The sequence below is a fragment of the Pseudopipra pipra genome, chromosome 16 (genome assembly GCF_036250125.1).
Source record: "Pseudopipra pipra isolate bDixPip1 chromosome 16, bDixPip1.hap1, whole genome shotgun sequence".
Taxonomy (NCBI): domain Eukaryota; kingdom Metazoa; phylum Chordata; class Aves; order Passeriformes; family Pipridae; genus Pseudopipra; species Pseudopipra pipra.
The window spans coordinates 6,229,691-6,256,335 of NC_087564.1; the positions used below are offsets into that span (position 1 = coordinate 6,229,691).

At 41.0% G+C, this 26,645-nt stretch overlaps 1 protein-coding gene across 1 annotated transcript; it reads right to left on the bottom strand.

The window, feature by feature from the left end:
- Positions 1-3,817: 3,817 nt before the first annotated feature.
- Positions 3,818-26,615, bottom strand: TEKT5 (tektin 5). The gene is given in 8 exon segments (XM_064673571.1): positions 3,818-3,897; positions 10,549-10,703; positions 12,258-12,260; positions 13,935-14,034; positions 14,037-14,088; positions 22,291-22,519; positions 24,336-24,509; positions 26,383-26,615. Coding segments are annotated over 8 exon segments (1,026 nt in total).
- Between the last annotated feature and the right edge of the window lie 30 nt (positions 26,616-26,645).

Below are 26,645 nucleotides of genomic sequence, written 5' to 3' on the forward strand. Positions count from 1 at the left end.
AGTTCATCAGACAGGAAGGAAATGCCTTCTGCAAGAAAGTATTTGGATGGTAACTATTCCATTACACAGTTGGAACAGATGATCCCTGAGGTTCCCTTCCAACCTGGTATTCTATGATTCTCTACTTCCCTCGTGTATATGATAAAATGATGCTGTTCCTGTAACTCCTCTGAGCATCTTCCTCTGTCCTTGTGTTGCCACTGTACTTTTTACCCCCATCCTTTGCAACTTATTCCAAATTATTCTTCCCACTAGGTAAGGATCTGTTTCTTTCCCACCACTTGTCCTTCTCTCTTAAAAGCCTGCTCAATGCTTTCTGTGCTCTGGGTGGCAGTCACTGCTTGCTTTGGCAGGTCCCAATGCCAGGGAACAGCAAAGTCAATGCATGGCTGCAAGTCAGTGATGGAGAAAAAGTGTGTTTTCATTGGGTCATGAAACCATTTGATCAGTGACTCCAAGTATATATATATATGACTGTTAAATGAGTAGGTCTCAGTCTTAGCACCTGAGATACAGTGAGCTTGCAGGAAGATGCTCATGAATAGCTGTGGATGGGACGGTCAGATTTTGAGTCCACTTCAATGTCAGTAAGAAAATTGCAGCTACTGTTCTTCAAAATAGTAAAACTAAGGGAGGATAGGAGGAAAAAAATCCCCATGGCTCTTCATATGTGTAACTTTAACAGCATTATCCTGTGAGTCAAAGATATTTGCTGAGTTAAATAATGTTACCTTTGGCTTTCCCAGTCAAGTCAACCTTCCTTCAGGAAATGGGCAGGTAATATGATGTCAAGCACATTTCAGACATGAAGTGTCCCTAACTGTTAGTACTGAATTCAGTGGTCATTCTTCTGTGCTTTCTGAATCTTTCAGTCCTCTGTAAAAGAAAACAGTAAGTTAGTGCTGTTCTGGTAGTCTTGATTACTACTTTTGAGCTGGAAAGAGGTATTGATTCCAGGGAAAGGAATCTTTGAGGAGGAAGGCTGTGTAGCTAAAGTAGGAGCCGTGTTTGGCCAACACCAGTAATCTGCCTGCACTGGGGTTTCAAGACTTGTACACAACTACTGTTGAACCATAACAAGAGAAAATGTGACAGTTTTAGATGCGTGGAAAGTGTGAAAACTTAATCAGCAACCAAGGGAGTCTGGTTACTCAACCTCTTGTAGGGGTACTATCACCTGGATTCTGAGCTATTTTGGGAAATTAGTGTCAGCTGTTTTGGGCTTGTCTTCAGTCCTGCTATAAACAGTTCTAGTCTTTTCAACAGACCAGACACTGACTTCTGCCTAATGAATTGTGGCTTGGTGCCTCTCCTTTCAGTCCTCTCCACAGCCACCTTATCTATCTGTACATGTATGTATTTCTGATAGAGTTTGGTTTCAGAAACTTTAGCATATTCATGTTTTTCAAATGAAATCTTAAGATTTCCATTCAGAGACTAGCACTGAAAAAATGAAAGTCATCTGAATTTGGAATGAGAAGGGGAAAAAAAAAGGTCATTGCAGAGCTCTAATTTCTGGCTCGTTTTTAAAAACAATTTTGAATAAAAACAGTTTTACTAATGCAGGATTTAATTTCTGTCAGTTTGCTGCATGTTTTATTTGCTAGGTTGGGTTTTTTTCATTACAAATTATTGTGGAGGGTCTTTTTGTGGTTACTTACAAAGCTGAGAGTGTTGTAAAGTAGTTTTCCCAAACACACCCCAAGAGGAACGGTGAGAATAGGTGCCCCTCCTGATGCCTGATAGGATCATGGCATGCTTGTTTGCTCATGTGAGAATTACAGTCTTTTCTTGGCTTCTCTTGCAGAGTGTCTGCAGCTGGGTCAGGAGAAACACCAGAAGCTCCATTTCAGACTTTTAATGCCTAAAATATAGAGCAGGAATGGAGGAAAGCAAGGAGAGCCTAACCCACCAAAACTGATAAAAGCAGATACAAAGGCAGGCTTGGCCCTCTCTTGGGCTATTCCAGACTTCGTGCTGCTTAGTTGATGGAAAATTTCCAGGAAAATGACTGTTCTTCTAAATCAAAGAATCTTACCTCCCAAAAAAGCAAAGCTGTAAAGATAATATGTAGACCAGTTCTAGCAGAGTTGCAGCATTTACTGGGGAGGGTGCTGGTGGTGTGGGGAAGAGAATAAATACACACCTTGGTACTGACTTAGTGACTTGTAGGCAGGTACCCAAACCTGAAGGAAATCATTCCAGAGGATGCATTCAGGCAACTCAGCACTCAGTTATTTGACCAGTTTTTATCACTGTGCCATGGTTGGTTTATTATATGCATTTCTTCTGGTTAGAGGAGAAGGCAGACCAGTCCTTGCCCAGCAGCCCAGCCAAGGAATGGGCAGGATCAGGAAACCAGCAGAAGTGAGGGAGGGACTGTGGAACACTTCATGTTAGCCAGCATCTAATAATTCTTGTATTATTCAGTATTGTCTTCAACAGAGTTAATCCCCCATGAGTTACAAAGTGTTATACCAAAATTCCAGATAGGCTAGATCTGTAGCATTTCCCTTGTTTAAAAGACACCCAAAAAATGTTCTTTCAGGGGAAGAGATGAGATTACTGGATGCTTTCTGCCTGAGGTAAATCTGTATAATTTCACCTCTTTGAATTGCACTCGTATCTGTAGCTGTTCTGCTTTTCTCCTTGGAAATTTGTTCACTGAGCTGTGCACTGCTCAGCTCAGAAAAACAAGTCTGTCACCATTTCATCAGTTGTTCTCCCTTCTCTTCATCTGCACCTTGAGTGTTCCCCAGTGAGAGAGCTCTCCCTCTGCTTTCCTCGAGGTATTAAATATCCTTGACACCAGGCTTGGTGTCCTGTGCTGGGGGACTCCACAAGACTACAACAGGTCTAAATACAAAGTGATGGCCTTAAGTAGGCGAATCTGGCTGCATAAATTCTGTTGTAAATGTTGTCATACTGTGAGTAGTTTCTTCTGCAGCTCTTAGAATATGAAAGATAAATGGTAATATATCATAATGCTTAAATGTTTATGTATAGAACTTGTGCTCTCCAGTGCACAGCTCTGATTTATCTGCCCCTGGGGAGACGCAGGCAGCAGTTCTTTTGCATAAGTGCTTTCACTTGAGGTACAAAAAATAATGTATCATTTAGGGCTGTCTGCTTGGCAAGACTGTCAACTTTCCTGTACAAGCTGCAGACGAGGAAAAAACTAATATTTTTCCACCCACCCCTGGATGACCTGTTTAGCACTAAAGCTTTGTACATCACTTGCAGGTTAACAAACTAGCCAAACCTGCTCAGAAGCCTCCCTCTGATACTTAACTTCTCTGTTAGGCCATTTTATTCCCAAGTTTTTCTTTTGTATAGAGTTGTGCCTTTAGTAAAGCACCATTGTTTGCTTAGGCACTTTTTGCCTGTACAGTGTTCAGGACACAGGAAACCTCAGCTATGCCAAAAGTCTTTAATGAAGTATTCAGACAACATTTTAAAAGGCATTTCACCATCTAGCTGTAAAACTGTTCTCTCTCTGCTCAGACTAACAAACATGAGGACAAATACAAGTACTGATATTTTCTTCAGGCAAATCAATCCATTCGGGCTCAGTCCCATGTACAAAACTAATTGTGTAGTTAGTAACCCGTACAGATGAACTCCTCCTTTTTTTCCCTGTAGACTTAAGGAATAAGGTCAGCTTTATGGATCTGGGAGTGGAAGAAATATTTTGCAGTGTGTGGCACAGGGCATCTGTTAGGAGTTAGTCATAAAACTCCCTCTGTCTTTAACATGGGTTAATTGTCACTGAATTTCCATAGCACCCCTGAGCCCACACAGCTTGGGATGGCACTTTCTAGTTACTAATCTCTTCTGGAAAGCCGATCACTCTTTGGGACTTGCCCTCTTCACAGGAGTAGGTCTGTCTCTGCAGGCCTTGAGGAGGCTGTGCAGCGTTTGTGGCACTGGCATGACAGCCTTGTCCCCAGGTCTATTTGATATGTCTTTTCCTACACGAAATGGAGGCATGCCCTTACTTTTGTGCCTGGGATGTCGGGAGGGAGGGGCCCGGCAAGGGCTCTGCTCAGCCATGTATGGGAAAGGTGAAGTGGGGACACGGAGCCTCCTGAGCAAGCAGAAAGGAGGAACAGCGGGAAGAGGAGCGCTCCCAAGGAGAGGGGGCAGGGTAGGATGCATGGAGAGTGCCATGGATCAGAGCTTGCCAGAGGCAGGTTAGAACAAGCAACTGCCGTTTCAGCAGCCAGTTCAGCAGCTGAGGGAGGTAATGCAGCAACCACAGCAGCAGTTTTGGCTCTAAAACATGTAGCAGATCCTCGATAAACACTTAATCAGCTCAGCCCACAGGCTGAAGTCGCAGCAGCATCTGCAGAGCAGGAGCATCCCAAACTGCGCGGACAGAGGGCTGGCTTAGAGCTCCCCCCGTGCTGAGCAGCAGCACAGTCCTGCCCTGAGAGACTCGGGAGCGGCGGCGTGTTTACATCCCTTCTCTGCAGTGTACGCAAACGAGCACGGGAGATGCAAATAAAACTCCCGAGTCCATTTTCATGTTTACCTTGTCTTCCTGCATGGCGTGTTTGTAAGTGTTTGCGAGTTAAACACAGCGAGGACTGCGTAAGAACAGGAGGGGATCACGTCCACAGCCCTGGCAGCGAGTCAGGCTCTGCAGAGCCGGGGCTGAGACAGTCAGAGGTGGAGCTGTCTGAGATAGCTGCGAGTACAAGTTTCACAGACTTCTCTCAGAACATTGCCTGCAGGGCACAGATGTGGTATGAGGGGATGAATACACTCCTGACTTTGTTGCGTGTTTGTAATAACATGACTGGGTTTGTTTTTGAAGCTGAGCTTTTAAAACAATGTCGCTTTTCCTCCTCCGGTATTTTCACTCCACCGCAGCAAGTACCAAGTGCCGGGATGTTTAGCCCGAGCTTTGCCTCATCAGCAGCCCGTTCACGAAACGCTTTTCCTTCCAAAGGGAGGGACGCACCGAGGCTGCACAGGCTACAAGGAGCATCGTGCAGGGCTTGCTGCAGGATGCCTGTGCTGGAGGCAATTGTCGGCGTGCAGGATGGCTCTTGTGACCATAACTGTGTACTGTGGTCCAGTAGATGTGTCTGTGTTGCTCAGGACCCCACAGCGCTGCTGTAGCTCCCTGTGACAGCTCCTCCCCTTGGTTGTGAAAACTGTGATTGTCCCTGGAGAGTAGAGACACTCTGACACTCATTGTCCCACCACCTTCCTGACCACGCTTTGCTCGTTGCCCCCCGTCCTGGAGATTATTCTTGTCACCATCTTTTGTTTGTTTAAAGCCTGGTTTTCTTGTGCCGAGTTCTCTCATGAAGGTTTGTTTCACAACACTAAGAGATTTCTCACCAGAAGACAACCTCTCTCTTGTTTATTTAGACATATTTCCCTTCAATCTCTTTCACTTAAAATATTCCATTCATTATTGGAGGTTTTGGTGAAAGTCATACAGTAGCAAATGCCTTTTTAAAAAAAAGCACCACACAACAAAAACCAGCCACTGTGGAGTCTCATTCATGTACTATAGGTCTGCCTTATATTAAATACACCAGATCAGCATGTGTATTTTCTATAAGTTTGAATTTCTTTGCATTCGCAAACAATGAAGGATTGCCTTGTTGTTTATAAATTCTGAGAGAAAATCCAAACAAAAGTTCAAATCACTGTGTTGTCTCCTCTACTTATTTGTCTAATATAGCTACAGGAATTTTATCGGTGTTTTTAAAAATAAAAGTGTAAGAGATCAAAGGACATCACAGGAAGACTGGATAAACATTTATGGATTCCAGTTGAAGAATAACTAGAGCTATAAAGTCTCAATAGTTAGGAGGGTCTTTCCTTCATCAGATAATACTTAGGCCACTCTGACCTATATCTTATTCTCCTGACTAAGTTTTAATAGAAGGTTTGTTTTATAGCATGGTTTTCAGCAGCCCTAAGGGCAGGGAACAGATCTGAACTGGTAGTGCATGTAACTAGGAGCCAGTGGTTATTTTATGGCTTGAGCCAGCATGTTCTTACATGATGTGGGATCATAATGCAGTGATACTGAAATTTCTACCATTCTTTAATACTTCAAAGCAATTTGCATTGGAAGAAAGATTTTCTGGTTTACATCCTCTATAAATTCAAATTCTTTATTGCACAGTAAGGCACTATTTATTTATTTATTTATTATTAGTTATTTGTTTTTCATTGCGGGAATTGGTTGTGCCTTTCCTTTAAGAATTTAATCTCCCTTGGTTTGAAAAAGAAGCCTGTAATAAACCTGGGAGATGGGTTTCCTTCTTAAAAGGATTTAGGGGGAAGAAATGCAGAAATAAGCTGAAAATGTCATAGTGCTGCTTTGGTGTCAGAATTCAGGTCAGGAGCCTCCTGATTTGCTCGTGTTTGTCGCTGGTGTATCTACTTCTGCTGGGTTGCAATTCTCTGTTCTCATCAATCTCTTCTATAGAATGTGTTGCCCCCTATACTTTCCCTTGCAGTGATGAACAAAAATGAGCCAAAACCACTGTGTGCAGCGAGAAGTTTGTGTCAGAGCTGCTTGGGGGTTAAAGACTTCATTACACAGAGGTCTCTTATCAGCATTCAAGCGTACAGAAATTTGAACTCTCATCTCTGCTGAACATAGCTCAGGTTTATTCTCTTTGCCATTGTTTCCAGTAGCTACCAGGAGCTGGGTTGTATTAGAAAATGCATGATCATGATGCCTTACATTCATGCCTGTAATTTTAGGGGGTGGGAGGGAATCCCAGAAAATCCTTTTTGACCTGTGGCTCTGTTGTATTGACCATCCTACCCCAGGGCTCCACTGTCTGCAGTCATTAACTGCTCTGGGGCACTCTGACCATTTTTGTGAGGGAGAATGTGTCATTAGAATGTGTTTTGATTAATTATAGTGACATTATGTCTGTGTCGAATGTAAAGTACATATCTCTCAGGGCTTTTGTGTGTTTCTGCTGTACAAAAATAAGCTTTGATCGTGTTCTGAGACAAAAGTAGTGGCATGGATTGGGGCTGTATAAGAGTTCACATTGTCTATACGTTCAAATTCACATTTAAAAGACCCAAGGACATGGGTTTGAAATGGTTGGACTCTCAATATGGTATCAGAAACAGGTCTTCTGAGAGATAATTGTTTTTTGAAGTAGCTAATGCTTAGTTTTATATACTAGAAAATGAACAAGGAAGACCTAAGCTTGGTAGAGGGGGATTGGGTGAGAATACAGGAAATTCTATTTACTCTTGAGAAAAAAACACTTTTACTGTGAGGGTTATCAAAGGTTTGACCTAAAGGTCTGACTCCATCTCTTCAGATTGAATATTCCAGAGGTCTAAGTCAGCACATAAACTTACCCAAGATAATAGCTACTTACCCAACTGTTGACATGTATTCTTCATTTGATTTATTACATCACTGGGCCTGGATGTACTGTAATTAAATACAGAACTGGACATTCCTGGACTTCTGTTAAAACTGGAAATGCCAAAATGCACCACTAGGAAAGGGAGGGGGGGGAAAGCAGATGTTGAAAGGTACCTCTCATGCCATACCCCTTAATAAAATTAAAATACAGCAATGTTATGAAAAAGTGCAATTGTGCAACTGTATTGCCAAACTGTAATGGTAGTTAAAATGAAAAATCCCAAACTCGGCACTCTTTTGTCTCCATGGTTAATATTCCTTGTCTCCTGTTATTCACACCTTAATACCTGTGCTGAAAGGACATGCCAGGTCTTACCCAGCTGAAAGGCTGTATATGTAACATGAGCACCATCACATATATTGACTAAGCACACCATCTCTACAAATTCTGTGATTTTAAATTTCTTTTAAAAAAGGAATAAATCACTGATGGATTTGGGTAAAATAAACTACTGTAAAATTTCACTGTGAGCAGTAGCCTTATGGCACCCAACTGCTATTATCATTAGTGAAGATACTGAGATCCATTGTTTTCTTACTCTATTTGGAATTTGAGTCCATAAACTTTTATGAGCTATAGTTTAGATAATGTTAGGAAATGGCTTGTCTGGAGCTAAAATTATCTCATTGTTTGAAACAGGCAGGGACAGGTTTTGGTCTTCTCTACGTTACTCTATTTGCTATAAAACAGATCTTATCTTTTAAGTGTTATGGAACTGCACATTAAATTTCTGGGTTTATACATGGAAATAGAGTAGATGTGGCTTCTTGATGTCTGTGGCTGCATATGAGTACAATAATTAATGATCTAGTTCCCAGGAAGAGAGATGTATGGAAAAAAATAACCTGAAAGAATGTTATATTCTCTTGGGGGCTTTTGTAAGAGATTCTCAGGTTTATCTATGTGAGTATCTTTATGGTTGTTAGAAATGTGTTTCCTCTGACGTGTTCCCATCACAACTGGGATTAACTGCATTCTGGAGGCTGTGTGTGAATTTGTTTACACCATAATAAAAGACAAGAGCACTTTTATCACTGAGAGTTTTTTTTTTCCACTAGGATAATACACTTAATATCTTCTGGTCAGTTATACTTAGAGAAGAAGATGATTTTTGTAAAGTGTTGTTATTTTTGCAGCACTCAATAAAGATTTGTTCTTGCTGATGGCAGATGAATCTCTGGGAATTACTGTACTCATGGAAAAGGATGCTCTCAAAGAACAGCTCTGCTGTGGATCCCTGGGTTCAGGCAGTCACTCCGAGATGGAGTTCACACTGTGCAGACATATTCAGTGTTTGTACTGACAATGTACCAAGTGAGTGCTCCACCCAAAAGCAGAATTGAGGTCTTAAGAGAGAAGACTTCTGAATAAAGGCACTGTCAGAGGGAGCTGGAATTTGTAATGTTCAGAATTATTGTTCAGCCCTACCGTCTCCATCTCGAAGCCCCCAAATTTTCAAATTCGAGGCTTTGATTCAGGCTGGCTTTTCACTTATGTTAATTGTTTTCAGACAAAGATTTTTTTATTTTATTTTTTTTCTTCTGTTAAGAACTAGTAAAAAAAATGAGTTCCCTTAGAAGTGCCTCCCTTTTGCTATATATTTCTTAATTGACTTCTTGGCATAAGGAAGGGAGCAAGTATGTCTAGCTATTAGAGTAGCTGTGTGAACTGGGAAAGCCTCCAACTTCTAGAAATATATTTAAAGGCTTCAAGAAGATCCAAATTTCCAAATAACTTTTACTCCTTTGCTTGGTCAGCTGTCAGTATTTGATAAATAGGGTGGGACTATTGTCAATATTTAACAGCTCAACACAAATATTATTCTTCATACACTGTAAAAATAGTATATGAAATGCAAATAAAGTGCTTTATTCCAGGGTTTGGTAGTAACAGAAGCAAGTGATAAAATCTCCCTTGTCTCCATACAAAGGCATAGAGAGGGAGAAAAATGTTACCAGTGGTAACAGTCTTCCCTGCTGGGAAACAAAACAGTGAGATTCCTCACTCCTCCCACCTAAAGTCATGGCCCAGGGAGGGTTCTGGGATAGAAAGTTGTCGTGATGTGTTTCTGAGTAAGAAACAGCGAGGTATGATATTAATTGAAACCAGATTACTGTGAAGTCTGCAGGAACAGAGCTCCTCCTGTCTCCAGCAACACCACCAGGACCCCTTGAACTGCTCTGCAGTCATATAGTGCAGTATAAAACTCGAATATTTCTGGGACTTTCCCTAGGTTCAGAAAAAATCATGCCACAAAGCCACCATTTGGCATTAGCCTGCTGGATGGAGCAGCCTGCCCTCTCCATAGGCATCTACCTCACGACCGTGGCATCATCCTGAGGAAAATCCAGGTGCGGAGCAGTCAGTGTGACACGGGTTTAACAGGTGTCAGAAACAGGCTTGGATGTCACTTCCCAAACTCGTGTTCCAAAATGGTTTCCCGTTACTTAAAATCTTTAGAGACGTTGTCTGTGTGTGAATGCTTTGACACAACAGCCAGGAGAGATTATTTTTGTACCTGAAGGAGAGAAGCTGTGTGGGGGATGTCTGGGCCACAACCCGCCGTGACAGCCCCGGCGGGTGTGCTCTGCAAGGGTACTTGTGTTGGTAGCTACATTAGGCCACCACCCACACAAAACAAAGGGGAAGGAACAGAGCCAATTTATTCAGGAGCCTTTCAGATCTAGCATTGTTTCGGATTTGGCTTCTGTTCAGTGTAAAATGCGTTTTGTGTGTTCCTAGAGCTGCCCTGTAGAGAGGACCCTGAGGTGGCAGGGAACAGCTCAGTTATTGGAACCGTAGTTTGCTGCTTACTCTGTAAATTAGTGTGAGTAAATCCAGGAAGAAATACAAATAACAGTAGAACTTTATTATTCCTTTTTGTCCAAAACAGCTGTGCTGCCTTACCATTAGTTCTTCCTCTAATCCTTTACCAGGATTACTGCACTGTTAATATGTTTCAACTGTCATCCAGAAAAGTCAGATCTCAAAGCTTATGCAATCCTTCTCCTGTCCATCCCACAAGGTAGTGCCCCACTGAGAACTAGAAACCTGAGCAGCTTTGATTACAGACTGAAGGACAATTTCAGAGCACTTTAAGAACATCATGTTCCTGTACACTTCTTGTCAATGAACAGGGAGTTTGCCTTCACAGAAATGTTGTCTTCTGGCACTGATTTGTGGAGGATCAGTATCTGCAGAGTGTCATGTGCTTCTTGCAGGCATCACTTGAAGGCCTGTATGTTGTTATCTATAGTGGAAACTTCAGTGGCCCTTAAAAAGAGAAGGAAACAGGTTGCTCACATAACTTCAACTGTCACTCACCCCATTCCTGTTTTTAAAGTGGACAGGTCACACTTTCAGGCAGGATTTGTACAGCTGTCTTGGACTGAATCAATATGAAACCTATTTGCCAAACTAACTTGCACAGCACCTGTAAGAAGTGATGCTTTCTTGCTTGTGTTGACCTTCAACAGTGGATTAAGCCCCTCTGATACATCTAATTGCTGTATTCACTTGCAGCCTCTCGTTTGTGCAGCCTCTCTGGGAGCATCATGACTGTGTTGAACACTTGAATATGGTCCTGTAGAATCCATTTGGGATGGATGTTACTAGAGAGTGTTGGGGTAGTTCATGGTAGCTTAGACTGGTAAGGCAGGATGTGCTAAATGGTCCAGATTTGGCACAGAAGCACATTAATCAGAACCACTTTGCCAGAACAACCACTGAATGTGGGGCTCTGAAATCAAGATGTTCTGTGAGCTGATATTGGCCACACTGCTTCCCATGGCGTGTCAATGGACATGAGGCAAATCTTGTGTAGTCACTGAGCTGGTAAACTGCTCCGTGCACTATGGGCTATAAGAAAGATTGATTTTTCCAGAGACTATTTAACTCATCTTAGGATAGTCCCAATTTTTTCAGCACAGAAAAACTAGACTTTATTAATTTGTTTTCTGTCTAATCCCTCCAACTACAAAGTTGGCAGCACACACAGGGAACAAATGCCAACATCAGCACTTCCTTTTAAATAAACAGCAACTCAGATAACATTTACATGTTACAAAGAAGTGGTTCATTTGATGTTTTCTTTCTCTATTGCAGCTGAGCTATCGGGCTGAATTCTTCTTCCTTTAAACCAGATGAGAGAAATACACTTAAATTATTTAAAAGCAAAAAATCTTTTAGAAGTGAAGTAGCAAATGGTTTTACCTTCTCAGATAGGATTTTTTCTGTAAGAAAATGCATTTTATTTGAGACATGAGTTCAAGCAAAACTGTGCTGGAAAAAAACTGTCCAAATTTCAAAATCCCTGTCAGAATTTCTATTTCTAATTGCAGTTCTGATGAACAAACCATTTAATAATTTTAATCAGCCACAGCATCCGACATAACTTGGTCTGGATTAGGGAGCTGTGGTAGAGTAAAATTTATATGCATTGGAGGAAGGAGAACAGGATATGTTAATTATCTGTCAAGATAACTACATCTAGTAAACACTGTACTTGTATAAACATTTGGGTTAAAATAGTGGAAATCAGAAAACTTGCATGTATGTTAAGCCTAAAATACTTCTGAATATCTGTGTGACAGTCCATGAAGCTCTCACTTCAGAGCTACCAGGAGTTAGCTTGATTCAGAACCCCTGTGTACTTCTGGGCTTTAAGTATGTCATGGTAATGTCCTTTCACTTAATTGAAGAAAAATGCACAGATGTTCTGGTGTTCGAGAGACTTCAAATGAAGCTTCCAAATTGTTTTTAGACAGGACCCTTTGGAACATCAACAGCATGACTGGCAGTTGTGGGAAGAAAAAGGGATAATGTGACAGTCTGCATTTTTGATGCCAAATGAAACATGTTTTGTACCTTGGATGCCTGCAGTCCTGCTGACAGGACTGATATCAATCCTAATGCTGCAGTTTTGTGGAAGAGATCTTCAGGGAGGATGTAGAGCACAAAACTCAGAGTGAGTCTGAAAGTTGTGTATTAATATTTAAGGCCATCTTGCTTTGTTCAATTTGTTGGGGGATTTTAATAAAATTATTATACTGTCTTACATGCCTGCCTAATTGATGGTGTGGCAGTAACAGAAGTGACAAATTATCTGCTCCCATAATAAATGTAGCTGCTAAGTGAATGCTACAGTGTAATCAGAAGCTTCTTCTGGTTTCTTGCAGCTGAACTGCTGTGTCTGGAACAGGCCTGATTTATGTGATATGAAAAGCCACGTGAATAAAACTATCCAATTGGGTATAAAAGAATTTGGATCCAAATCAATATTTTGTGACAGAATAGATGTGGAGAGCAGAGCATGAAGTTGAAGAAATATGGATGCGCCAAAGGAAATGTCAGGATCCTATTAAGGAGGTATGAGGCTAAAAAAAAGAGATACATTACATTCTACATTTATGGTTTAAAGAGTTAGAAAAAGTGAAAAGATGCCAGTACAATAAACTATGATTTATTGCCACTTCCTTGTTTGAATAGAAGCTTTTTGAGCTGATAAAACAGTTTAGTAAAAATAATATACTCAGTTGAAGCATTATGTACTTCATTAATCTCATTGTATGTGAAGCTGTTGTGTATAGTAGGGTTTTGCTAGAGACAAAAATGAAAAGGGAATAATTTTCTACTTTTCATTAAAATATGCAAAATTCTTTTACTAGACTGTGAAATTCACTCCAGCTGTGAGAAGAATTTCTTGGGTAAACCCCCACAGAACAATTTGACAACAGTATTTTAAAGAAGATATACTTGACAGTGTTCTTTTGGAACACTGACATGTTCTGACTGGATTGGAAGGAGATAAATGCAATTAAAATTCAGAAGCCCCTTCAGTCATTAGGGAAGGCTGGCTCATATCTCAGACATCCTCCCATCTATCCAGAAAGACACAAGGGATCATAGCACAGGGATCACCAAGCTGATGCCAGCAAAGCCCCCCCACTTTATAGCCAAAATATATGCCAAATGAGCTAATCTGTACCGAGACTGTACTGGAGCCACCATATAGTTGGAAATTAGTTGAGCCAGTAAGACATGCTGCCTCATTCCTGTTTGCAATTAACTTTTTAAGGAGCCTGACGATCAGATAGGGGTTTTTTGCCTCATAAGACAGACTTTTGTCTCAGATGTTCCTAAAATAGGTATCTCCCAAAGTGAAATCTTGTTTCCTGTAGGATGGAATTAAAATCAGTTCCTAAGTCCTAACTGAATCCCAAAAGAAATCAACCACCAACAAGCAATTGAACTCTTAACTGTCCTGGCAGAGGGATTCTAAAGATAACTACACACATTGGAGTTCTAAAGGCAACTACTCATGTTGATGTTTTGGCCCATTATTTCAATGCAGCTGCTTGGATTTTACTTTTTTTTCTCCCGGAACTGAATCCCAATGTGGTGAATGCCACACTAATCTCATCAGACTGATTCACACTGTCATTGAATTCCCTGTTCTTGAGTGGCTGATGAAGGAAGAGATGGAGCAGTCTGGCCTTTCCTTACTGAAACTGAGATGCATCACAGCAAAGTCCATTATTGGGTCATTTCATTCTTCCCTGCAGGCAGGTCTGAGTCACTTCCAGTGGGTTCTCCTTTGTCTTTAGGATCTCTCCAGTAACATGATTGTAGCTGCTGTCTGGAAGATTTCCTGAAGCATCTGAACAAAGCAGAATGTTTGTGTAAACCTCACACACATGTAAGGTCAGAACTCACCCCTGCTTTTAAACACTCCTGTTGGAACTGCTTCCATTCTGGAATGTCATTTTGGTCAATTTAGGGGAGGAGTTTACTATAATCTCACATCAATCAGATTGATTTGTGTAACATTGGCTTGATCTTACCATTTCTCTAAAAGGACATAAATCTCTCAGGAGAGCCAGAAGGAGAGGCCTTGCACTCATACATCACATGAAAGAATTTAATGAAGTTGTTCCTGGAAAACAGGTGAACAACTTCCACTAAGAAATGCACCATTTCTTCATATTATAAAATTATGAAATTTATAGGCAAATTGGAATATAAGTTTATGACAACCAAAAGAGAAGCAGTGAATTATAGCAATGAGGCAATTACAACCATGCTTTTGTGATAAAGCCATTTTCATAGAGGCAGTGTTTATAACTGTACAGGGATCTCTTTCCATTTTGCTTCGCTGTCTAATTTTTATTCTAAGTAAAAAAACCTGCTGCTTCATCTGTGAACATTTTGCAGAGGTAAAATTCTAATATACTATCATTTTCATTTAAACCTTCATTCAATTCTTAGTTCCTTTTGCCTTATAAAAATTCAAAATCAAGTATGTCCCCTTAGAAATGGTTTCATACTCCAAGTATTTTGGGGACATTTGCTGCAAGAACATATGAACACAGATCATATTTCCCTACTGAAACTAAATTCTCAAAGTTTTGAAAATTTCCATGGGAGCTGTAGAGGGAAGAATAACTTCCTTTGAAGAGTTATTTTCTGTAAATGGAGAAGATAAGGAGTAAACATCACCAAAAAGGAAAGACCCATGGAATGAGTATAGCACAGTTTTCAGTTGCAGTGCATGTTATCATATAATCATATTATCCCTGAGAATCCTCTACTGCTTCTTGTATGTTTTAATTTGTGTATGGGAAAAAAGAGAGAGAAATTGCAAGGCAAAAGTTTTGTTCAGTCTTCAAAAAGAAAGAAGAGGGACATTGTTTATATTTCCTAACCAAATGATTATTATGTTACTCTCATTTATCCAGATTCAGTGTGGAAAATCTGTTTAAGCTTTTCCTGTAGACAGTTTTAGAGTGGAAGAGGACAAATTGAAATAACATAGTTTCTCAGCCAGTCTCCTAAAATCAATGCAACTTGAATTTCAACAACCACTAAAAATGGCATAATGTGATTTAAATTATGGTGCCATTTAGATCTTGTCTACACACTAAGTTGTATCAGATTTGCTGATGATGTGTGTGGTTTGAAAATTGAAATAGTTCCTGCTGCTGAAACGTTGTTTATGGACAAAACCCAAAGAGGTAAGGATGCCAAGAACCTGCATCCCAGTCCAGATCCTTAAGGGCTTGTTGACACTGTACATGGAGCAATGTGGAAGATCTCCTGGCTAACACTGTCCAAACCTGCTCAACCCTTACAGCAAAGCAGATTTGCAGTGGATGAATCACTTTGGACCCCAAAGCAGCAGCATGTGAACATGACTGAACATTTTGAGCCACTTCTCCACGTTGAACTGAGCCCTCACAGGTAGTTTCTCAAGACCTAGCCAGCTTGAGAGCATCTTCACCCAAAAAGGAGCCTTTACTGATTATAGACTGAAGAGAAAAAAAATCTGGTTTGTTATGAAGGGAACTCAGTATGGAAGAAAGTGAAGGTAAGAGCAGTAAATTTCCCCCTGTAATTTAGTTCTGCAGTGGTTCCTTCTTAATTAGATACTCACTGTAAGCTAGCTGTGATTTAGAGGAAATATTTATGTAGGTAATTCAGTGCAATTTGGTAGCTACTTGTTTTGCAGCAGAACTACTTATGGTGAGTGCATTGTTGGATACATCATTTTACATCTTGTCTCCAGTTTTACTGGTTACAGAAAGAGACTTAATGACATTAAATATCTTCATTATGCATCAAGCCCACATCCTTCCTTTTCCCTGAAAGCACCAAGGATTTGGGTCTTCTGCTGCTCAGAAGCAGACTTTGAGTAGCTTGCACTGTTGTCAGAACTTTATTGTTTTATGTTGTGTGTTCATTTGGAGGTGGCAAAGGTGAAGTCCAGCTCCTGGGCAGTGCTGGTGATGAAGCAGATGTGACTTGGGGACAGGTTTGCAACCCTGTCAGTCCCATCCATTGCTCCCACTGTTCACTGTTCATGACTGGGCACAGTCATGTCTCAATTTCAGAAAGCATTGAGTGGATTACATGTTTTCTACTTCTGGTGGAGCAGAGGATTTCTCTTGGTCCAGATCCTGGGTAGGACCTTTGTGGTTCAGACTTTGGTCTTTATTGGTAGTAACACTTCCTTGAGCAGCAGTTGGAAATGGTGATTCAACTTTGTGGGGCAAGTCTATCAAAGAAACAATGCAATTAAAGCAGTCTAGAGCACTTGGTTGGCAGTGAAGCATGACAGTGAAACCAGCTGCCAGAGCAGTGCCACAGCTCACACAGGTGCAAGTGTTACAGTAAGTGTGTCATGCACTCACTGTGCTGGTACTGTGATGGTATGATTCTATTATTTTAATTTATTTATTTGGTGAATTGGATTAGGTTGCAGACTGTCTTACACTGAATTACTTCTAATTGTTCTAATATGATTTGAGAAGAGGAAGAAATTAATGTTTTCTGCAAGAAAATGTCTGCAAGCACATTAAACACAAGGAGGGCAGCTGATTAGTGCTACTGAGCAAGCCCCTCATTCATTCATTCACTAAAAAAAAAATATTGTTTAAGCCTGCCTGTGAACTCAAAATTCAAATGGGCAATTATACATCCATCTTTCAGCCTTGCTGGGCTGCATGTAAGTGGATGTGGTTTAGGTTCCTTGTGTGTTCTCAAACTTTATTTTTTTTTTTTTTTTCAAAAAAAATCACTGGCATTTAAGCCATACAAAGAAAAATGGCCTCAGGGGAACCACCTCCAGTGCATCACAGGAGCTTTGTGCAAACAGTTTTCGATTACTCACTCCGGCCACACATTGGATGGAATGGTTTAAAGAATGTGCTGTACATGAAGGGATTGGTGGGGAGGATCACCAGACTGAGCTGCTCCAGCCCACGTCATTCCTGGATGACCTCCAAAGGCAGGAAGCAAAAACAACAAATGCTGAGCAGCGTGTTCCTAGGAGAGCCTGGTGGGGCACCGGCAGCTGCACATCCGGAAACTTTCCCCTTCCAGGACATGAGTAAAGTTTTGTGCACAGCATTCCTGTGAGCGTGGACAAAACTGCTCCTGCCACTCATTTTACCAAGGCCATGGCCATTTCATAAACTTCTTTAATATTTTGCCTCTCAGTTTTTCTAAACCCTTTTCATCCATGTTTCCACATTTTGCCTAAATTATAGTGTAAAAGTTAAATTTGTTCAAGTTATACTTAACTGAATAGTGTCCTCATGACTGATTTCACAATTAATTTTGTTATATATGCCACATTATTTCAAAGTAAAACTATGCTATCTTGCAATATTTGGATTACAAGCATAACCCAGATCTTCAATCTGAAATTAATTTGGACCTGACAGTTCTTACTGTCATGTCATAGACACGTTCATGTTTCTCCACTTGCCCATAGTTCATACTCTGATGGACTCTGTGCAAGTCTTTTTGACCCTATGAGATAAGGCAACCATTTTAGGAGAGCGATAAATCTGGTTTTGCCTTCAAATGACTGCCTTAACTTCATATCTGTAATTTCCCTTGGTTTGGAGGCAAAAGTCTATTCCTAAATAACTATTTCCTCCTTCAAACAGGTTTTTCCAGAAAATTTTTAGCTGTCCCCACCAAGCAGCACACACCTTCCTAACCACTTCTGAGTCACCCTTCACTAATCACCCGAAAACGTTACTCTCAAACAAGTTCTAATATTAGATTGTGAGATTAACTGTACTCACGGGCACCATGAACGGGCATGAGAAACTGTAAATAACTGAGATTTTAAAGCATCAAAAGAGGAAGAGGAAAAAACAAAATCAACAAAAATATGTTTAAAAAGTTATGGGAGGATAGATTGAGGTCTGAGATGAAAGGATTTGTGGGACAAGTGCCAGAGGGAAAGTATTCCCTCTCCTATACCATGTCCTCCCACAGCTCCCAACGCTGCTGCTCCTCTCTGTGCTCCGTGCGTGGGCACCTCCCATGGAATTTTGGTATTTCTTTATTCCCATTTGGAGGAACAGGTTATGTCCTATGCAAAAGCCGTAGGAGGGCTCCTTTCAGACCTTAGATAAGAAGTTTGAGGCTGGGAGGCAGTTTCTGCTATTATTGCCACTGAGGTTTTCCTGACTTTCCTTCTTTGTTGAATGTTAGTTGTAAAATTAAGTAGGCTCTCCCTTGAATTAGAAGAAAGTTGTGTAAATATAAAATGTATGCAATTCTTCTAGGCACCGTATAAGCACACTCAATAGTTGCTAAGACAAGAAAGTTTTTTACCTTAAATTTATAAATCAATTTAATAAAAACAATGTGGGAAGGATGTAGACTCTGAGGTAGTAACTTACTAAAACAAAAGACTGTAGGTTCTTCAGGTAAAGAGTAAAAATACACCAGGCAGAAAGGAAAGTGAGAGTTATTTTCCCTCCTACATTGATATAATATATTGCCTTTTCACACCCCAAGGATAAAAATTCCCCAACAAAATGGAGCTGTTTCTAAAAGCACACATTGCTGAGTGGAAATACTCAGAACCACGGTGACTTGTTTATTGGACTGGGTGGTTGCTTTTTCATGGCTTTACTAAACATGTACCTGTTTTTCTAGCATCCTTCCAATCCCTGTGCTCGCAGGGGAACAGCAGGGCTTGCAGGGAGGGTGGTGCTGGGCACTCTGCCCCCAGGCACAGGAACACTTCTGAGCAGGTGTTGGAGCTGGCAGGGACGATCTTCTGTTTAGATAGGGTGTAAATACTGGACTAGGTAAACATGTCCCTTGCTGTCTGGTCTGACTGATTCCCAGAGCTAATGTACATAAACACCCTGCCCTATTGGCTATTTCCAGGAGACTGAAGCCAAGGTAACTATTTATGTTAATATTCACTGTATGGAAAAGAGACACAAACGTATTAAAGGGAGCAGGCACCACAACTGGAGGTTTTCCTTCTGTTCCTAAAGATTTGTGTCTTTTTACACCAAATGTAAAACATATTTATCGTAGCGTCTTTTGGCACAGACTGTTTCTTGAGGCACCCTCTTCTACACTGAGCTGTGTACACTGTATTTTCTTTTCACCAGACTAAAGATGTGGTCCTAAAGCAGCTCTGAGCCTGACCAGAGTCATATGTTGGGATTTAAACTCCTCAGAATATTTGCATCCCCAAATAACCACAAGCTCTGTGAGCCCAGTGGTGATGAAATACAGTGGAGCTGTAATACCTTCTTTGGCTTGTGATCTAACTCTTGCCAAATACCTCACTGGGGCTTCTGGGCTTCTGCCTCCAGCACCTCATAGTTCCAGCGTTCCACTGTCCAAATTCTGGATGAACTCACATTATTATGACCAAGATTAAGCCCAGAATCAAGTAAGATAAATTAATCATAGGCTTCTACGTGCCAGGGATATAAACAGAAGAAAACGTGCCATTTCAACAGAAGGTCATTTTTAGATCATCACCATATTCCCACTATTTACTCTTTCATGTAGTTTTTGACTCTTTCCCCTTTAAGACTACTGATTTTTAGAAACAAATGGTTGCAGGAGGTTCCCTGTATGTTGTTTTGGGGTTGGTTTTGATCTGGAAAAGATTTTGATCAGAAAAGTATTTTTCATTCCAAAATGTGCTCCAGACCTCATTAAAATAACAGCTTTTCCTGCTTTCAAGATAGCAAATCGTTTCTATGTTAATTTTCCCGACATTTTTCTCTCATTTTATGAGAGCTACCCTGTTTAGCTAGGAAAACAGTTTGTCAGAAAGAAGGATGTCTCGGAGAGTGTCATTCACTGCTTGAGGAAATCAGTGCAAAACCAAAAGACTGATATTTTTTAAACACAAACCCCAAAATTGTGGCACCCATTGTCTCACTGCTATTAGATGAGAAGAGAACAGGAGCTGTAGTAGCTGCATTGACTATAATCACACCCCAGTGGAAGAACAGATTTCTGGTAGGATTTAAGAATTAAGCCAATGGCTGTTGTATTAAAGCATAACCCAGCAATGTTTTTTTCTCTAATTATTACAGACTGGAGAAAGAAGAAAAGCTTACTGATAGATACCTGTTAGATGGACACTCATCCATACTCACTTCTGCCCTCCCTTGCCTTCTCCTTCCTCTGGTTCCTCTGAGGTCAGGAGTGAGAATTAACAGCACTTCTACCCTATAACTTCACCCAGCAGTGTTTTTGCTCAGTGAACCTCTTGTATTTTCCTTTCCTTTGCCAGTGCTGACCAGCCTGAATTCCTCCTCACCAGCACATGCTGTTTGTTTCCCCTCCAGCATTTTGTTATCCTGATGTAACTACATCACTATGGAGTTTGTGATGAGTAAAGTATCTCTGCTATGTGTGTGCTAACTGGTAACTCAGCAGAAACAGCAGCATTAGTTCACAGAATTCAGTCTTCTTTGACCTTTTTATCCATGTATACCACACAAATTAATTATTCCTTGTACAAATACTCAAGTTTCTCCAGGTAGCTTCTTATTGCTATTTAATGGTGTGACAGCATAGGGACATAACTCTTGTTTTTTCCATTATAATCCAGTTGTCAGCAGTTATGTCCCAGTGTCAGCTGGACTCCATGAGAAAACCCCTGCTCATGTGTCAGTATCTCACAGTGCACTTTGTGATCCCATATATGCACCCTGTGCTACCTTAGGCCATAAGTTATTTTATAAAAAGGGCACTTTCAAGCAGTAGAAAATACCAATGGAAAATGTGAAGCAAATGTTCTTACCTGTAAATCCATGAGAAACTAAGATGGATGGCCAATTTAGGGATAAGGTGCTGTGGTTGGCCAGACCATATACAACTTAAAACACACAAAAAACTACATCTTCCATGTTTTGTAGGCATTGGAGGAAAGAAAAACCCAAATAAACATATATTTAAGTGCTGTGCTGTGAGCTTACACTTATTTAGCTGGTTAGTTTGCACTTTCCTAAGAGTCCCTAAAAATAAACTGAAAACATCTTAAACTACTTATGACAAGTAGAATGGCAGGAAAACTCTATTGTTTCCAAATGTGCATTGAAAAAAAAAAAAAAATGAGTAAATGTGAGCCTGCTCTATAAGAGAAAGAATCTTACTGGAAGAACTTAAAGGCCTTACAGTAGAACTCTGAAGCCAAATGAAAGTAACACAGTGAGTCTTGCTGCTTAACAAGATTTTATCTGTCAGTATAAAGTTAACCTTCAGGTCAACTTCAGAATATATATTTCAAAACTCAACTAATACACTTACACTTGTGACTTAGTGAAAACTTGCTGAAAAGGTAGAGACTGATACAGGTCTGTCTTCTTCTGAGCCATTTCTGCCTTGTATAATAGGAGGACAAAGGCAGAACAGATGTTTGAAAAGTTTTCTGTGACCCACTTGGAAATATGAGATTGTTTCTGTCCAGAACCAGGCCAACATTCAGGCCAAAGATATGGAAATGTGTTTATGAAAAGGGAAGGAAAACTTGGAAATTAGGTGTCAAGGACAGACTAATGACATTCTGTATGTAAATACTTCTACATTTTAGTTATTTTAGGGCTCTCCCCTGGCTGCTTCAAAATAAAAGTGCAAAAACTTAATCATCTTCTTCCTCTAAAACAGATAAATGTGCTATTTGTGGGCCTTTTTATTTGCATACTTTCCAAAGTTCATTCACTGTTTAAAAATAAAATAAAATTTAGTGTACTATTTCTGTATCAGAACATGGACAGGGAGTATCACCAATTAATGTAAAATCAAAAACATACCATCTAAGATGTCTTTCCCCACTTTAAACATGTAAGTTGCAAATGAACTTAATCAGTGTGTGATTAAGGTTTCCTGTGAAACTTTGTCATCTGTCTGTGAGCAAACTCTTCTCAGGCCGTGTGTGAGTCAAGTGCAGCTCCAGGAAAGGTAATACAGGTCTATCCTTTGAGGAGGTGCTTATTCAGGGTGGATGTAAACTCCAGAGAACATTTCTATGCCTTTTGGGTATAATAATATGCAGCTGCCAACTCTTAGTGAATCTTACCTTGGCCAGTTGTGCTTGGAGTTTGTTCTTTGCATCAGATACTTCAGCAACATGATTATTAAAGGCTAAGTTAATGCTGGATAAATGATTCCACATCTCCTCAGATGTGCACTCCAGTCCAGCCTCTGCATCCTTTCAGGGCAGGACAGAGTTGGCCCCTGCATGTTGAGAGCACCTGATATTGTCTCCACTGAATTTAGCCCAGGAACTTGTTGCAGGAACTGAAACACTTGTAAGGAATTTAACATAACTTGCAGCCTGAGCCTCTGGCTTCAAAACTGCTGCTGCAGTGTAAACTACTGTCTTTGGAGTTAAATTCACCACTTTTTTTAATGCTTTGCTTAGCCTGCTAGATCACTCCTCTCTTCACCCAAGTATTTAGTGTGTTCTATGAAAAGTACAGATATTTTACTTACCAAACTGAAAGGCTAAGACAAACTTCTGTCTGCATTTAAACTTCTTTCCCAACACAAAACTTTTTTTCTAAGAATTTCGCCTGTATGCTAAACTCTGCAGGGATAAATCACTATATTTTGGCTTCCACACTTACTCTAAATTTCAATTGAACCCTGGGAGTAAATTTTAAGGGATGCAAAAAGAAAAGGTTAATTTTGGTTTTGTCAGTGCTTGTTTTCTCAGTAGCCTTTCTTCAGTTTTTCATAGGGTATTCCTCTGTCTCCAAACTGAAGCACCAATCTTCCTAAATGATTTGGAATTCCTTAGTGCTGCACACTTATTTAGGCAGCTGCCCTGAAAAGTTTCAGGCAACCAACCTAGTAGTAAAGTACATAAGTCAGTCTACAGAACCTGAGCTGGCTGTGCTTACAGCTACCGATCCAGACAATCTTGGTGTATTTTCTGCAGGATATTTGCTTTGGGATTTTTTTCCTGCTCTACGATCTGATGGATTATATTCATCTTCTCATCAGAAAATTAAATTTCCAAGTGGGTTTCCATCTTGACTATCTGAAATACTTAGCATTTAATCTGTTCTTTAACATTGCTTTTTCAGGTTGTAATTTATCCATCTGGGTCTATTGAGGCAGAAAACACCTGCTCTGCTCCTGAGTGCTGCAGGTATGTCTCAGGCTGCCAAGTGGTTTCAGGAAAACATTAGTGAAGAATGTAGTTTCTTTGGATAATGGACAATGAGAAAGGAAAAGGGCTGCAAAACTTATCCACATGAATCTGCTTTTTACTAGAGCTGACAAGAATAATTTTATTCATTGCTAATCCTAAAAGTAGGTAGTGTTACTGGAGTCAGCAGAATGCCTGCCAAGTTTCCTTCGGATATGCCCTCGTTTCAGTAGTGAATGAGGTGATCTTTTAATGAAAAGCAGAGCATAAGTAAACAAATAATACTGTTTTTTTTTTCTCCTTCCAACAAGACAGAGTCGTTATCATTTGAGATTGTGAAGTACATTCACCATGCAAGCACTGCTATGTTAATGATAAAGGAACTGACAAGTCATTAGCACAAAAATACTGCCCTCTATTGCAAGATGCTCTGCTGCTGCTATTGCACTTGGATTGGATGCAGGGCTTGATGAGGACACTGCTAATAAACAGTTTGAAAACTGCCTACAGTTGAGACATTTTAGTTCAGTAATTTTCTTTCAGTCTGTAGCACTAAAGCTGTGCCAAATGGACTAATTTCACAACAACCCAAGCTCTTTCACAGACAGTATATTTAGTCCCTGGTGAACATTTATGTGCTGTTTGCTGCACTTACCTGCACACCTCAGCTGAATTTTTATTTGGTTTGATGTGGGTTTGAAACCTGAAAGCCACAGAACAGTGTAAATCAAAACAAGGGGGGACCCTGCACAGTGGAGTTTGAGGGCAAGGAGCCAACTGCAGCAGAGCTGTAACCAGGACCCAGGATGATGATGGAGGGTCTCACACCAGGGAAAAACAGGGCCCTGAGGAGAGAGAAGCCACTTATTTCTATATCACTTCTCAAAGATAAGGCCTGGGCTGAATCAGGCTCTTGCTTACAGCAGGGAGTACGCACAGTGAAGGCTGCAGCAGCCACTCGTACTCACATCTCTACTGCTTTTTCCACTCCATGGTAAAAGTTGATGCTGTCCAATGTGTTCCTCAGGTTAAAGCACTTCTCATCAATAAAATGGGCTGAGTTTTTGTCAGAAAGATCCTTCTCCAGGGCATGCTGTACATCTCTGTTGATATATATATACACACACTGCGTTACAGCATATCTTGTCTCAGAAAGCTGCAGGACGTTACCCAGCGAAAAAAAGGAGAGATAATTTTAAAGAAATGGTCACTGTCAGTTAAATTTACCTTCTCATGATGTTTAAAACCTACATAAATAAACTATAGGGCAGTGAGGGACAAGCAGTGGAGCCACACACAAGGGTGTGTAAACAGGGTAAGATTGATACTGCAAATGCTCACACACACACAAAAACCCTCCTCCTGCAATAACTGATGGAACTAATTCTCAGCAGCTGCCGAGGAGGGTAAAGTTATTGCTAAGCATGAGATTGCAAGAGTGCTGGCAGAGGCCTGGGCTGAGCTCAGCCTGGCTTGAGCACTCCAAGGCCTGGTGTTCACCCAGAGAGCCCTGCACAAGGAGCCCTTGCTGGCTCAGAGCAAGAGGGGTGCTAAGGAAGAGATTCACTTTCCCCTTTTTGGTCCTTTTTGTGGGGAACGTTCTCTATAACTTTGGGAACAGGAAATAAACAGTTGGCCCCAAAAGAAAGATATTTGAACACGTACCTCAGTTTAATCTGTGGAAAGTCCTGCAGACATCAGTGAATCTAATCCATATGTTTGACAGGAAGCACAGACCTAAAGTGCCATACGGGGCTGTGGTCTTACACAGAGCCAAATTTTTCATGGGCAAGGTGCAGTATAAATTTCTGATATGTCTTCCTGGCCAGTTTTCCTCCCACCACAGACATTTGAATTTGCTTAAACATTTGGCTCCAACTTCCACGTAACATTTTCATTAGTTTCCCATAGAAGGAAATTACAGAGCAGGAAGTTCAGGAGCTGTACAAGTATCCAGGGGTGATGAGCATTTCCCTGGGGTAAATACACTTGAAATGGGAAATGGGTAATAGCCTATTTATTAATGAGCAAAAAATCCAGACCAAGCTCCTCAATTACCTTAATGAAATGTATTTTCAGATTTTTTTTCTAGGTTTGTTTTTTGTTCTGGTTTGGTGGGTTTCTTGTTTTCTAGGTGGACCGTCATTCAGTTTTTGTGTGCATTTTTCCAATGCAAAGTGGTCACATTGTTTGATGCATTTTTCTGGACACCAAAGCTTTACTCCTGTGCCAACTGTTCCCATGCTCTTGCTGCATCTCCTATGGTTGGGACTCTGAACATCGTGACATGAGAACTTTAACAGTGGTGGGAAAATGAAGGAAAGGTGAAAAGGTTGTCAAAGCTCTTGTAAGAACATTTTTTTCCTCTTAAGACTAAATATGGGACGTGGGTTTAGTGCTGGACTAGACTGGAAGCATTTTGAGGTAGGAATTGCCTTTTGGTGGATGTTGGTGGGGTATCCCCAACAGGTCTGTCTGGGTGAGTCAGGTTACACACACAACTCTCTGCCAGGTGCACTGCCAGCCCAAGCAGCACCAAGACTTATCACCAACACTGGCAACTACTTCAGTTCTTAAGCTGTGATGTTACAAGTGGAAGACAGGACAAGGCTGTGCTAAGGCAGCCAGGGGAGAGACAGGTAGGGAGCAGGAACTGGGATAAGGTCACCAGGAATAGGGACCAGCCTGTATCACAAGCTGGTGCATACTTTGGTTTGGAAAATTAATTTATTATTAATTGATTTCATTATTTTTTACTCACCAAGCACAGTGACTATCTGATTGCTCAGAAGTTGACTGGCCAAGTTAAGGCAGAATAATCTTCCAAATGAATGTACCCATTAAATCATTGGAAACTGTCTATCAGCAAGATACAGAATTAATATACTCAGAATTGACACGGAATACCGCAACAGCGCAATTTTACTGGAATGATACATAATTTCCTGGGTATGAAACTTGTGAAACACAGCAGTGAAGTGCATTCCTGTGTCACGCTGTCCTTGGCAGCTGTACAGCGCTGTGAGCTGGCTCAGCGCTGGAGCGCGGCTGCTTCCAGCGGCCGAGCGTGGTGCGGGCACAGAGCCCCCGTGCTCAGCCCCGGGACCCCGGGACAGCCGGGCTGCGGCACCGGGAGGGCTCCGTGCAATTAATGGTCCGTTTATTCTGCCTAACGCAGTCCCAGAGGAGAAATTCCACGGTGGCTGCTGGCAGAGCTGGACCTGCCGTAGCTGCGGTACCGGCGACATGAGCGGGACCCCGGCGCGGTGAGCCCGGGG